Source organism: Mandrillus leucophaeus, unplaced genomic scaffold (genome assembly GCF_000951045.1).
Source record: "Mandrillus leucophaeus isolate KB7577 unplaced genomic scaffold, Mleu.le_1.0 Scaffold504, whole genome shotgun sequence".
NCBI lineage: Eukaryota > Metazoa > Chordata > Mammalia > Primates > Cercopithecidae > Mandrillus > Mandrillus leucophaeus.
This window is the reverse complement of record NW_012105410.1, coordinates 100,133-114,165: the sequence shown is the minus strand read 5'-3', so window position 1 is coordinate 114,165 and position 14,033 is coordinate 100,133. Positions and strand designations below refer to the sequence as shown.

The 14,033-nt window shown below is 40.6% G+C and overlaps 1 protein-coding gene across 1 annotated transcript in view; it reads left to right on the top strand.

Annotated features, from left to right (window-relative positions):
• Positions 1–287: 287 nt before the first annotated feature.
• The window catches only part of RNF169 (ring finger protein 169), a 68,358-nt gene continuing 54,612 nt past the window's right edge, over positions 288–14,033 (top strand). The window contains exons 1-2 of the mRNA XM_011996226.1: positions 288–342; positions 7,926–7,999. Coding sequence (XP_011851616.1) covers positions 288–342; positions 7,926–7,999 — 129 coding nt within the window. The remainder of the gene's footprint in view (positions 343–7,925; positions 8,000–14,033) is intronic.

Here is a 14,033-nt window from a genome sequence, read left to right as displayed (position 1 = left end):
TTGGGCAAACAACAGTTTACAAGCTTTTGAATTCAACATTAATTTAATCTTGTCTATGGTTCTGATATATGGTTGTATTATTACCAAGTTACACATGAGAAAATTCATGTGCAAAGAGTTTGTTTTTTTTTCAATTTGTTCAAAGACAAGTAGCTAGTATGTGGGACTATTCAAATGAGTATCTTGGTCTTGGGACTCAGTAAGTCCAAAATTCTTTTTCATTCTGCTGCACTCATAGAAAATGAATGTACAGGGGTAAAAACTCACGCATACTCAGGTACCAAGGGATGCTTTCCTTTGGATTTGAGAGTTTTGGGGACAGCATCTTCCCATCACAGTTGAGTGAGGTTGTTTTTTTAATTTTGCATTGAGTGTGGATGCTTTGACAATGACACTTCATTCCTGATGGTTTGATGCAATTAGCAACATGCCTGTCTTGTAGTTTGTTTTGTTTGTTTACCTTTATTAATAAGCAGTCACTCTGACCAAGTGAAAATCCTTTTTCAGGAAGGATCTTCAGGGAACTATAGCTGTTGCTATAATTCACATAAGATTCATTTTAGGTCACTGGCCGCAGGTGCATGTCATTCTTAAGGCATCATATCCTTAGAGAGTTTCTCTTCCTGTTAAGCATAGTAATAGTCAAAGGATAGGCATTAAGAAAGTACTTCAACCGTTAGATTCATTTATGAATGCTAAGATATTCAGTATGTCAGTGACACCTGAAGTAGTTTCCAGTATTTCTGTTCTGTGAGGTGAAGGAAGGGTGAATTGTTGTTTCTGTGCTGCCAAACACTTAAAAATCCCTGTAAAAGCTGGTAGAAGGATTGGTAAATTTGTGACTAACTCCTCTGGACTGAGGAAGATGATGTTGCCTTTTCTGGTTCTGACTTGACATCTTGTTGCTCTGCTTTTGTGGTGGGGTAGTATTGCGGTCATTTCACCCACAATTTCCTCTTTTGGGGTGGAGGAAGCTGACATGTGACACCAGGAAGGAAAGGGAAGTAAAGAGAAAATTAAGAAAAGTAAAGTCTCACATCAGCAGTAACAATTGTTTTATTGTATGTCATTGTTCTTTCTTTATTAAAAATCCAGGAAACTGAAAGCTTCATAATAACTGTCTTGGCATAATTGATACTGTTGAATGCATACATGTTCTCCATTCACCTTTAAGAGCTGTTATGAGACTTTGATTTAAAAGGGGCAGATCTTCATTTTTCTGGCCTTTTCCCGGTTCCTTTCTCATAATTGTCCAGGTGGATTGAAACACCACATTTTACAAGGCTTCAAAGAAGTTATTTTGATGTTATACATGCTCTTAATGTAAGTTTGAAATTCTAATAGCATTTTACCTATAATATTATACTTTAATGGAGATTTAAAAAATTTAGAGAACCATACTGAGTAGGAAATAAAAGTGAATTCAAAGTATTGTTACTGAATCACTAACTTTAGAAGTTATCTGATGTGTTGCCTTCATTTCTGAGATTGAAACTGTGATCTAAAGAGATTTTCAGTTCATGACATGTGTTGTATGTGTGTGTTGGGAGGTCTCCAAGACCACCCACAGGTTCATTGATTTGCTCAGGGGACTTAAAGGACTCAATATGTAGTTGTATTCTCTGCTATGATTTATTACAGTGAAAAGACACCGAGCAAAATCAGTAGAGGGAGGAGGCGTGTGGGACAAAGTCTGGGGAAAACCAATTACAAGCTTCTGAAGTCCCCTCTCAGTGGAGGCACACAAGGTGTGCTTAATACCCTAGCAAGGAGTTGTGACAACGTGTGAAATGTTCCCAACCAGGGAAACTCGTTAGAGACTTAGTGACTAGGGTTTGTATTAGCTGATCACATAGGCACCCTCTACCTAGCACATGCCAGAATTTCCCCACAGAAAAGCAGATGTTTGGCATAATTATATTGTTTCTGTAGTTTAGGTACAGTGAACAACTCATCAGTTAAGGAGGGTGGGAACCCTCCTGACATCCAAGTTTCTAGGCACCAGCCAAGGGCAAGCCTTGGTAGCAGACCTTTTTAAGGATAGACATCTTCTCCCACTGACATGTTAGAAAGAAAGAAAAGGATAGACAGGCCTGCCGTGTCAACCCTTTTCTGCTCTGTGTGTATGTGTACATGTGTGCACTTGTGCATATGCATGCATGCAACATTTAGCATAGAGTGTGCTTTTCATTAAACGTTGGCTGTTTTTACTTATTTATTATGGGGATTCTTCATTGGTTACTACTACTGTTACTTTTAATTGTGGTCTTCTGCATTCCTGTGAGGTAGCTTGGCCTGCATTTTGATCCCCATTTGACAGACAGGAAGACTAAGGCAAAGAGAGGCTTCAACGTGTGTGTGTGTGTGTGTGTGTGTGTGTGTGTGTGTGTAAAATATAAAATTTCCCAAGGCACCATTTAAGTTTTGACATTTCTAAATACTGTCACTTAATTGACAGAGCAGGTATCGGAACCTAATGTTATGTTCTTTTTGCAAACCCATAAAGGCGAGGATTTTTTTTTCCATCTTAGCATTTTTAGAGGGTACTGCTAAAATAGAACATAGGATTAAATGTTTAAGTTAATATCACTTTGGACCAATTCACAACCTTTTATGCTTAACTGTTTTAGTATTCAAGAAGTACTTTACTTTCTATGTAATTTTTGAGCTTTTGGGCATGGTGTCATTTACCGTAGCACAGTCCTGTTGGGGCAAAAAATGATCCTTAAAGCATTAAACATTGTTCATCTTAATCCAACTAAACTGATTAATGTCAGTACTAATTTTGGTGAATATAAAAACTGGTATCCTACCTCTACCCCTGCCCATCACCTTTTGCAGTCAAATAAGCCAGAGGAATACTAAGATTTCAGTCATTATGCTGAGTTCCTCCTTGATCTTATATGAACTTTGAGATTTTTTAATAAATATCCCAAAGTGAATTTAACTTCATGTAATATATCTAGCAAAGTAGTTGGAACATTATCTTTGTTTCTTTTCTTTTTTTTTTTTTTTGAGATGGAGTCTCGTTCTGTGGCCCAGGCTGGAATGCAGTGGTGCAATCTCGGCTCACTGCAAGCTCCACCTCCCGGGTTCACGCCATTCTCCTGCCTCAGCCTCCCTAGTAGCTGGGACTGCAGGCACCCGCCACCACGCCTGGCTAATTTTTGTATTTTTAGTAGTGACGGGGTTTCACCGTGTTAGCCAGGATGGTCTTGATCTCCTGACCTTGTGATCTGCCCGCCTCGGCCTCTCAAAGTGCTGGGATTACAGGCGTGAGCCACCGTGCCCGGCCTGTGTCTTCTTTTTTTTTAAGAGTTGAAGTCTTGTTCTGTTGCCTAGTCTGGAGTGCAGGGGCACAGTCATGGCTCACTACAGCCTCAAACTCCTGGGCTCAAGCAGTCCTTCTGCCACAGCCTCCTGAGTAGCTGGAACTATAGGTGTGCACCATCATGCCTTGCTAATTGTTGGGTTTTTGTTGTTGTTGTTTAATTTTTGTTTGTTTTTTGCAGAGATGAGGTCTCTGTGTGTTGCTCAGGCTGGTTTCAAACATCTGACCTCGAGAGATCCTCCCTCCTTAGCTTCCCAAATTGCTGGAATTATAGGCATGAGCCACCACACCTGGAGATTGTCTTTGTTTCATATAGATTGTACTTGCAAGTAAGTTGAGCCAAACCACAATTTAAAGAATGCTGTCCCAACAATACCAGAGAGAATTTTATACTTAGTAAATTCTGCTGCATGCCACTCTACTGGCTGAAACAGTTTGCAAAGTGTTTTTACTCTTACTGCACTCATCTGATCCTTATAATAGCCTGTGATGATAGGTATTCTGATTTTACAGAAGAGGAAGTTGAGACTGACTTATCCAAGGCTCTGAACCTTCTAAGTTGGAGATCAGGCTTACTGTGTAAAAAATGAAGATGTTAAGCTCTTGAGACATTTTGTGCTAAATATCAGTGAAGTATTTTAGAGAAAGCAAATTCTCCAACAGTAAGTGAAAATTACCATTTCTAACAGACTATTGCTAAAATATTTTTGGTTTCTTGTGTTGGATAGTATGCTTATTTATAAGCCTGAATAAGATTATGCTCCTTATGTTGCTTCTCAAATAAAAATAAAGATTTATAATTTTTAAAAAGTAGATCTGAGAAGAATCTTATGCATTCTACCAGAAGAAAATGTGATGGAATTTGTTTTTGTATCTTGGCCTAAAGGAAAGTCTGTCCAAATATAATGAAAAATGCAAAAGCCATAAAAGAAAAGTTTGATTAATATAACTACATAAAAATAACCACTATAAACAAAGTCAACACAAGAGATAAACCGGGAAAAGTATTGCTAGTCATGTAATATAAAGCTAATTTTTCTTAACAAATCAAGAAGAAAATGTTAGTATAAGTAGGAGTAAGGAAATGCATATGCATTTCATATCAAAAGAAATGCAGATTACTCTTAACCGTATAGAAATACTCAATTTCACTCATAAAATATAAGCATATAAAATGCAAAATTTCATCTGTTAGATTAGCAAAGCTAAAAGGTTTCAGCACTCATGGTATTGGAAAAGATGTGAGTAGATTGGCTTCTTGGGAGGCTTAAGGCAGGAGGATCTCTTGAAGCCGGGAGTTTGAGGCCATAGGTCACTATGATTGTACCTGTGAATAGCCACTGCACTCCCTCCTGGGCAACACTGCGAGGCCTCATCTCTAAAAAAAGTGAAAAGGAGGTGTGAGGAAATGGCACTCCCATGCATTGCTGGTGGGACTGTAAATTGATATAGGCTTCATGACAGAGGGGCAATTTGGTGTTACTTCTCAAAAAGCACATATCCTTTGACCCAGGGATTCTGATTCTAGCAGTTTATCCTATGGATACACCTGCACTCATGTAAAATGATATACATGCAAGATATTCATTACAGCATTCTTTTAATAGTCTCTGGAGATTTAAACTCACCTTGTTGTCTGTATTTAGAACTTTTTATTCTTAATATAATTTTATCTTCTCTCTTTTTTTCTTAATCAGTTTTACTAGAGACTGGTTTGTTGGTTATTTCAAGGTACCATGTAAAAAACTGAATCAGCTAGGGTTGTTGCAATCGACAGAAATCTACTCTGGCAAATTGAATCAGAAAAGGAACTTATTGAAAAAGAATATTAGGTAGCCCAGAATTACCACCTTGGTAGCTAGAAAACTAGGCTGGGAAAATGGCATCCAGGATCAAAGAGTAATACAAATTCTTTGAAATTTTTTGAAGCATCTTTATGACCTAATGTATCATCAGTATTTTAAATTGTTTGCCTTAAGAGGTATATATTCTATTCATTGGGGGTTTAATATATACATAAACATACACACACACGCACACACACATATACACACACACACACGACCACATTAATTTTATTGTTCAATTTTTCTATGTAAACCTTTTGGTCTGCCTGATCCATTTCGTTTTGTTTTGTTTTGTTTTGTTTCTGAAATGGAGTCTCACTGTGTCACCCAGGCTGGAGTACAGTGGCATGATCTCGACTCACTGCAACTTCCGCCTCCTGGGTTCAAATGATTGTCCTGCCTCAAGCCTCCTGAGTAGCTGGGATTACAGGTGCCCACCACCACGCCCAGCTAATTTTTTTGTATTTTTAGTAGAGCTGGGGTTTCACCATGTTGACCAGGCTGGTTTTGAACTCCTGGCCTCAAGTGATCTGCCTGCCTCGGCCTCCCAAAGTGCTTGGATTACAGGTATGTGCTTGGCCTGATCTATCTGTTTTTAATTGCAGTGTGTTAAAAAATTTCTTACATTAATTTTTGATTAATTTCTCTATATAGTCATTAATTTTTACTGTGTTGTAGGTTCATACAGGTTTTATCATTGTTACATCTTCTTGATGGGTTGCTCTTGTTTTAAAAGAGATAGTAAGGAAGATTTTATTCAAGGAGGGCCACTACAATGGGGTTTGTAAAAGGGGAGAGAGTCAGCTCAGCTCTAGATGGGTTACCTTTTGAATCATTTTGTATTTCCTTCTTGATTCCTGTTAAAGCTTTTCTCCCTGCTTCGCCATGCACTAGCTCTGTAACCTTGGGCTAAGTCATTTAATCCCTCAGTTTTCTTATTGTAAAATGGGCATAATACCTACCTTATCAAGTTTCTGTGAAAATTCACTGAGAAAAAAATGTATATTTACATTAATATACATGTAGTAGGTTTTCAGTAAATGGATGTAAGCTACTCACTTGCCTTAAGGCTTTCCATCCCTTTATTTTTATTTTTTTAAGCATCTAATTTTAACACTGTTTGCCTATAATTCTGAATGTGCTTAAGGGACTAAAATAATCATCAGGACTTTTTTATTTTTGAGACAGGATCTTGTTCTGTTGCCCAGGCTGGAGTGCGGTTGCATGATCTCAGCTCACTGCAGCCTCAACCTCCTGGCCTCAAGTGATCCTCCCACCTCGGCCTCCCAAGTAGCTGGGACTACAGGCACATGCTACCACACCTGGCTCATTTTTTATTTTTTGTAGAGACAGGGTCTTACTATGTTGCCCAGGACTTCTTTTTCAAGTGGGTGAAGGTGATGGAATGTTTCCTTCCGAACCTAGGGTCTAATAATTCTGTAGTGGTTGGAAAAGGTTTATGTTACTGTTTTCTGTATTTGCTTTAGGTCCAATGTTTCTATCTAAATATCTTCTGCATTACTCAGTATACTAATTAAGAGTCTTTCTAAAATAGTTGATTCCTATGTGAGGGAAATGCAGGGAAAAAAAATAAGATAGTTGAGACAACTGAAAAAGGACAAAAGGCAACTTTCTGGGGAGACTACTTTTCTATAATGAATATTTATCAACCTCAGTAGGATGCAGAGTTATTAAGTCTTTAAAATTAATATATATTTAGACCACCAAATATACATTGAGGGTATAAAGAAGTGTCATGTACATTTAAGGAGACAGAAGTGTATACTTTCCTCCACCTTTTTGATAGTATTTAAGACTTATCATTTATTCTGTTCTTAGCTTTGATTTTTATCATTTATTTATATAACCCACATGTATTGTGCCTCTTATGGGTCTGACATCTTGGATTTAAAAATACATAGAAAGAAGGGGAACAGACAGAATTTCAGTTGAGAAAATAGCATAAACGGTTTTAAAAGACCGTATGGCATGTATATGTTGTGACAAGACAGTCAAGGGTTGAGCTGCACAGTGCTTTAGAAAGATACAGTTGTGGTCAGTCTCTGAAGAATCTTGAATGATGTTGAAAAGTTTTGACTTTATTCTATAGGCCAGTCAAAATCACTGAAGGCTTTGAGGATAAAAACAAATCAAGTTATATGCTGAAAATATACACAAGATTAGATGCAAGTTTTTACAGGAAAATACTTTGGCAGTGTTGAGAAAGAAATGGAAAAATACAGTATTATGAATAAAACTCCAGCTTATTTTAAATGCCACTCAGTAACATTGAACTCAAGAGCTTTAAATGTTGTTTTTCCTTGAGGTCTTTTAACATGTTACTTTATTAGTTAGACCCTTCTAGACAACCATATATATCCTATACTTGTTTTTCCCCATAGCACTTAGTACAGCAGCCGTAGCGCGCGCGCGCGCGCGCGAGCGCACACACACACACACACACACACACACACACTCTCTTGTTTGTTTGCTGTCTGTTTCCTTCCACAAGATTATGAGCTGCATGAGAACAAGGACTTTATTGTGCAGTGCTGCTCCTCAGTGCTTAGAACGGTGCCTGATTTGTCACCTTTGATAAATATTTGTTAAGTGAAAGAATGCATATTCAAATTGAGATGACCACAGTTTCTAATGTGATTTATAGTATAGGGGCAGCAGTAGGACAAGATACTGGTTCCTTCCTAGAAAGTCCTGTTAAAAAGTATTTTCTTTTCCCTTTCTTTCAGACTTTATATTCAGAGCACCAATCAAATTAAGCAAGCCTGGGGAACTTCATGAGGAATATGAAAGCTTGAGAAAGGTATAGTATTATCATGTCATTAATTTTCTTAAAGTAGATTGAAATAATGACATTGAAGAATGCTTAGTGGGAGTCTGGATTTATCAGGTTTTAAAAAATTTATAATGCAGAGCCTTTCTGCACACTACCTTGTACCAGCCTAGTTAGATTTGGAGCTATAATGGAAGTAGAGTAAACCTTAACCCAAGATTGCCTTTCTATTTGTCTTTTCAAAGATGAAGATATAGTTCACAGAGTCTGTCACATGCCAGCTGCAGTAACTGGCCACCAGAGAGAGGTATTCTTGGTACTTTTAATAGGTGCCCTTGCTAATAATTGCTTGTATTATTTTTCTTTATCTCGCAAGGTTCTTCTAATTACGTGTAGCTGGTGTTATCCGTTATTGCTCACTCTATTAAATACTCCAAAAGAACTGTCATGTAGGTCAGTAAGGGGATAGTGAAATAATTTCCTAGTTAGAAAACATTTGCCATTAGGAAAGCTTTTATCTGTGTCCATATCATCTTATTTATGATGTTTGCAAACTAATTGTCTGGGAATCACCTAGAGAATTAAGAAGTGAAAAAGGTTGGTAATAAGAAGTATGTTGCTAGATGTGTGTCATTCTTTCCCAGCCCTCTCCCTGCACCATCATTCCTCACTCAGCTTTATAATTGATTAATCATTCTACATGTGAGCATCTAATATTTTGTAAATGTAAGTGATCCACTTAATCTGGATCAAGCATCATCATAAGATAGAGGTGAGACAATAATGCTATTGTCACAGGATCCTTGGGGTGTTGCTTTGCCAGCTGGAAACCTCTGTGGCTGGTGGTGCGTTTGCCCAAGTTTTACTTGGGCCTACTGGGCTTGTTCTGCCTGCTCATTCTGCCAGGCTGTGCTCAGCTCGCACTACCAGCCTGGATCCCATGCCTGCCAAAGGCGAGCCAGGTGCAGAGGGGAGGGGTGCGTGAGCAAGCGAGCATGGGGTCCAGCTGCTGTGCACAGCCAGGCATACTGGCTGCAACTGGGTAGGGAGCTCCAGGTGCTGGCATGGGCACTGTCTCCTGTGAGGCTGTGGCTGGACCAGGCCTACTGCAAGCAGCTTCCACTGCTGGCACTGAGGAACGTGGTGGTGCCCGGAAGCTTGGAGATGCCAGGAACCACAGAGCCCCAAAGAGGGTGTCATAGCCCTGGCTCGGGAGCACCTCGGTCTGGGCTCCCTGAAGGGCTGCAGCTCTTCTCTCTTTTCTCGTTGCCCGCAACATGGTGAGTGAGGGACGTGTTTCAGCCATTTGTGTTACAGCTCTTTCTGTCCCGGTCCCAAGTTCTTGTCCCGCGTCCAGAAAGAATGAGGTACGTGGACAACTGGAGGGTGAGTACGGTGAAGAGAAGCTTTATTGAGTGACAGTACAGCTCTCAAGAGACTGAGGTGGGTAGCTCCTTTCCACAGGCAGGTCATCCGGACATCTACTCAGCACTCAGCTGAGAGGAGATCCACAGTGGGTAGCTCCCCTACACAGGCAGGTCATCCCCATGTCTGCTGGAGTCTGGCTGAATCCAGGGCTTTTATGGGCTTCAGAGGGGAGGAAGTGCATACTGATTGGTTCATTGGCAGGCCTGGAAAAAGCACTGTAAGTTCTCACTCCAGTCTGCAGAACTGGCAGCCCAACCCCCGGCTTCAGGTCATCCCCAACTTGAAGGTGGATCCGCCCCTTTCTGCCCAAGAGCCTATCTACCTCCTGCCACCATCACCCTGCCCTGTACAGTACCCACAGTGCCCAGGCTGTGCCACAGGGCATTTGCAGGCCTGTGCCAACCTGCTCTCAGCACTCCCACAGCCTTCCTCCTGTCCTCTGGGGTGCCCAAAGTCCAGAGGGGGCCGAGGTGGCAGGGCACTGGCATGTCAGCACCACCCCGAGTCTGCTCCTACCCAGCCAGGTAGTGACAGTGCCTGGGCTCAGTCACAGCTTTCCTTTGAAATTGGCATGGGTGCTGGGAGTGGGGAGAGGCCAGGCAGTGGGAGCAGGCACTTCCGAGCCTGTAGGGGTAGGGGATGGGGTTGGGAGCCCCCAAGAGTACAGGGATGCCTGCAGCCATGGCTGGGTGGCTACAGCTACACCTGGCATGGCAGAGATCCCGCCCCTTCAACTTGAAAGTGGGCATGGCTCCTACCTGTTCCTGGCTCCCACTGACTCCTTCCGGCTCCGTGGAGCGTACAGTCCCAGCTGTGTCTTTCCCACTGCAGCTGGCATCTTCACAGTGCCCACTCCAGGCAGGCCGCTGCTGCCATCACTATTGTGGTGTTTTTCACTGAATGAAAAATCAGTGTTTAACAAGGTCATGTAAAGAGAAAAGATAATAGGAAACTGTGGCTAGTTACTGTATGTTCTTTGATCTTTGCCTGTAAATGAGGGTGTCAAATGTTGACTTGGATCGTCATGCTTCATTTATATTGGCATTGTAAGGTTTTTGTCTCTTTTAAAACTACTTACAAAGTTTTTTTTCTGTTGAAAAAGAAATTATTTTCAGGGACCACATAAAAAGAACAGGTTCTTAAATAAAATTTCAGAATGTGCACATACAATATTTACTTCTAATATATCTTTTTAAACATTTTGAAAATGTGGAAATTTTGAAGCTGTCAGTTTGAAGGTAATCTTAAAGAAAACAAGGAGTAGGAGGTAGAAAAAGGAGGTAAAGCAAAAGACATAGTAAGAGTAGGGTTGTTTTTTTTTTCTTTTTTGAGACAGAGTCTTGCTCTGTTACCCAGGCTGGAGTACAGTGGCGCGATCTTGGCTCACCACAACCTCTGCCTCCTAGGTTCAAGCGATTCTCCTGCCTCCACCTCCCAAAGTGCTGGGATTACAGGTATGAGCCACCATGCCTGGCAAGAGTAGGGGTTTTTATAAACCTTGGGAGAGAGAAGGAAACCTTGAGGAACTGTGATTTATGTTCCTGTTAGAGGAGAGGTATGGGACAGTGGTTTTAAAAGGGGCTGATGCCATAATGTTTTTGAGTGCAGCTAGGATAATCTCATCCTGTATAAACTGAATTGGATTTGAGAAATACTCATCTATATCATTTGGCTTAAATAAAGGTTAGTTACTGGTCCCTCTCACCCACCCCGAGTACCCAAGTTATCCTGCATCCATTGTACAACCTGGAAAATGGAAGTCTAAGCCATAACATTAAAAGGCACTAGTATGGCATATCCATACAATGGCATACTATTCAGCAATAAAAAGGAGTGAACTACTGATACATGCTACCACATGGATGAACCTCAAAAAGATGGTAAGTGAAAGAGGGCAGATATAAGAGATTATATATTGTTATTCCATTTATAGAAAATGACCAGAATAGACAAATAGTAGCAACAGATAGGTTAGTGGTCCATTGGGATAGGGTGGGAGAACAGGGATTAACAGTAAATGGGAGTGAAGGATTTTATTGAAGTGACATAATGATTTCTAAAACAGATCTCAGTAGATCTTCAAAAGTTTCTGCTGAGCAAAGGAAGATAAGTGGAAATTAATTCTATACAACTCATTATTACTAATTTGATGTGTGATATGCTACTAATATACTTTTCACTTAGTATACGCTATTACTTTAAGTGACAGTAAAAACCTTTATAAAGGCTGTAAAAAGTTAACAAGAATTTTTATTCCCCTAATTCTAGTTCTTTTAAAAGGTATTACTTTATTTAAAAATCCTAGATTCTATTACCTGTGGGAGATTTGGGAACAAACCAGGCTGGGGTAAGGGACTACTGTAGAACAGTACTGAACCAAGACCGAGGGGCCTACTGAGGACAGGGAGCTGTGTTCTTAACATCCTTTCTAGCCAGAGGCTTTTGAGTTAGTATGCTTACTGAGGTCACTATGAGTTTCTAAATATTATCATTCTGTGAATAGGCATATATTTCTAAATATATTTAGATTTTTTTTCTTTCTGCATGTGTTGTAGTTAATTGTCGTTTTTTAACATAAGAAAAATAATGCAAAAATAATCAGAGCAAAATGTGAAAGTCCCGTTTTACCTTTCTTCCCACTGTCCTTCCCAGAAGTACCTAGAATCAAGTTTAGTGTTTATCTTAGACCCCTTATATGCTTACCTGTGCATGCAGACACATACATATACTTTAGTCTTCTGTATAAATGAGATCATGATATATATTCATTGGTTAATGAAATATCGTGCCACTAGTATGTGCTGAAGCACTGGGGATATCACAAACTGCCCTAGGTACTAGGGAGGCTGGGAAGCATATGTTTTAGCTGGGAACATTAACTTCCTAAGTAAAATCAGGGTTCTCTTAGTAAGGAAGGAGAAAATGGATATTGGGTTGGCAACTAGCTGCCTCTGTCTCCTGGGACAACAATGGAAATAAGACTGGTTAGGACACTTTGAGAGTAAGCAGTATGTTGGGTTTAACTGGGGTTGTGATTTTGTCAGAAGTAAGATGGAGAGATGCGGTAGATGGACGGGGAGGTGTATACAAGGAAGTTGTTACAGTTTTGGATGATGGATCTAGGTTAAGGGGAAAATTGAGTACATAAAGGATGTGATAGACAGTGAAAGAGTTGTAGGGTCAATGGATTGGAAACTTTGATGGTGAAAATTGTAAAAGTAGGATTGCTAGCATATATAAATAAAGCTGGAAAGCTAGGAAGTGGTGGTCCCAATATAAAAGGCTTAAATGTGAGCCTTGGGAGATCGTTTAGTTATGGATATCACAATTTAGGGTATGACTATGGAGTAGATAGCTGAAATAAGATGGAGAAAAAGATGTATTTAAAGAGGAGGTGAAGGAACTGAGAGAGTATACCAATATTGAGACCTTCAGGAATGATCACTGGAGTAGTTGGAGAGAAGTTAAAATTTAAGTGCTGAGTTTTTCTGTGAATGAAGGAGAGTGACAGAGAGGGGTCATGAGTGTTACAGTTTAAGGCTAAATACTTCAAAGAAGCTAGGTTGTTCGTTCGTTCGTTTGTTTGAAGGGAGAGATTCTCTCTCTGTTACTTAGCCTGGAGCACAGTGGTGGGATCATAGCTCATTGCTGACTTGGATCCTGGGCTCTAAGTGATCCACTTGCATCAGCCTCCTGAGTAGCTGGAAGTATAGGAGCACACCACCATGCCTGGCTACTTGAAAAGTTTTTATATCTGTAGAGATGAGGGTCTTGCTGTATTGTCCAGGCTGGTCTTGAACTGCTGAGCTCAACCAGTCCTCCTGCCTCTGCCTCCCAAAGTGTCAGGATAACAGGTGTGAGCTACCACACTTGGCCGAAGGGAAGGATTTTTGAGAAATAATACAATATATTTGGTGACTTGCTTTCTTCCACTGAACAGTATTTTTTTGGGGGGAGAGGGTGGTGTGTGTGTTTTTAATATAGGTACTTTTCTTTTTCTTTTCTTTCTTTTTTTTTTTTTTTGAGACAAGGTCTCACTCTATCACCCAGGCCGGAGTGCAGTGGTGTGATCTCAGCTCACCGCAACTTTTGTTTCCTGGGCTCAAGCGATCCTCCCATCTTAGCCTCCCAAGTAGCTGAGATGACAGGCACATGCCACCATGCCCAGTGTGTTGCCCAGGCTGGACTTGAACTTCTGGGCTCAAGCAATCCTCCCTCCTGGGCCTCCTAAAGTGTTGGGATTACAGGCCCAGCCTGTTTCCCCCAGTTTTAAAGGAATGCTGTGCTGAGCACCCACGAACATATGTGGACAAATACAATCCCTTCAATTAAATTCCTAGAAGTGAAAGTGGGAAATGGTAAGAGGCTGGGCACAGTGGCTCATGTCTGTAATCCCAACACTTTGGGATACTGAGGCAGGAGGATCCCTTGAGCCCAGGAGTTTGAGACCAGCCTGAGCAATATAGTGGAACACCATCTCTACAAAAAAATAAGTTAGTTGGACATGGTGGCACGTGCCTGTAGTCCTAGCTACTTGGGAGGCTGAGACAGGAAGATTGCTTGAGCCCAGGAGGTCGAGGCTGAAGTGAGCTGTGATTGCATCACGGCACTCCATCCTGGGTGACAGAGTAAGACT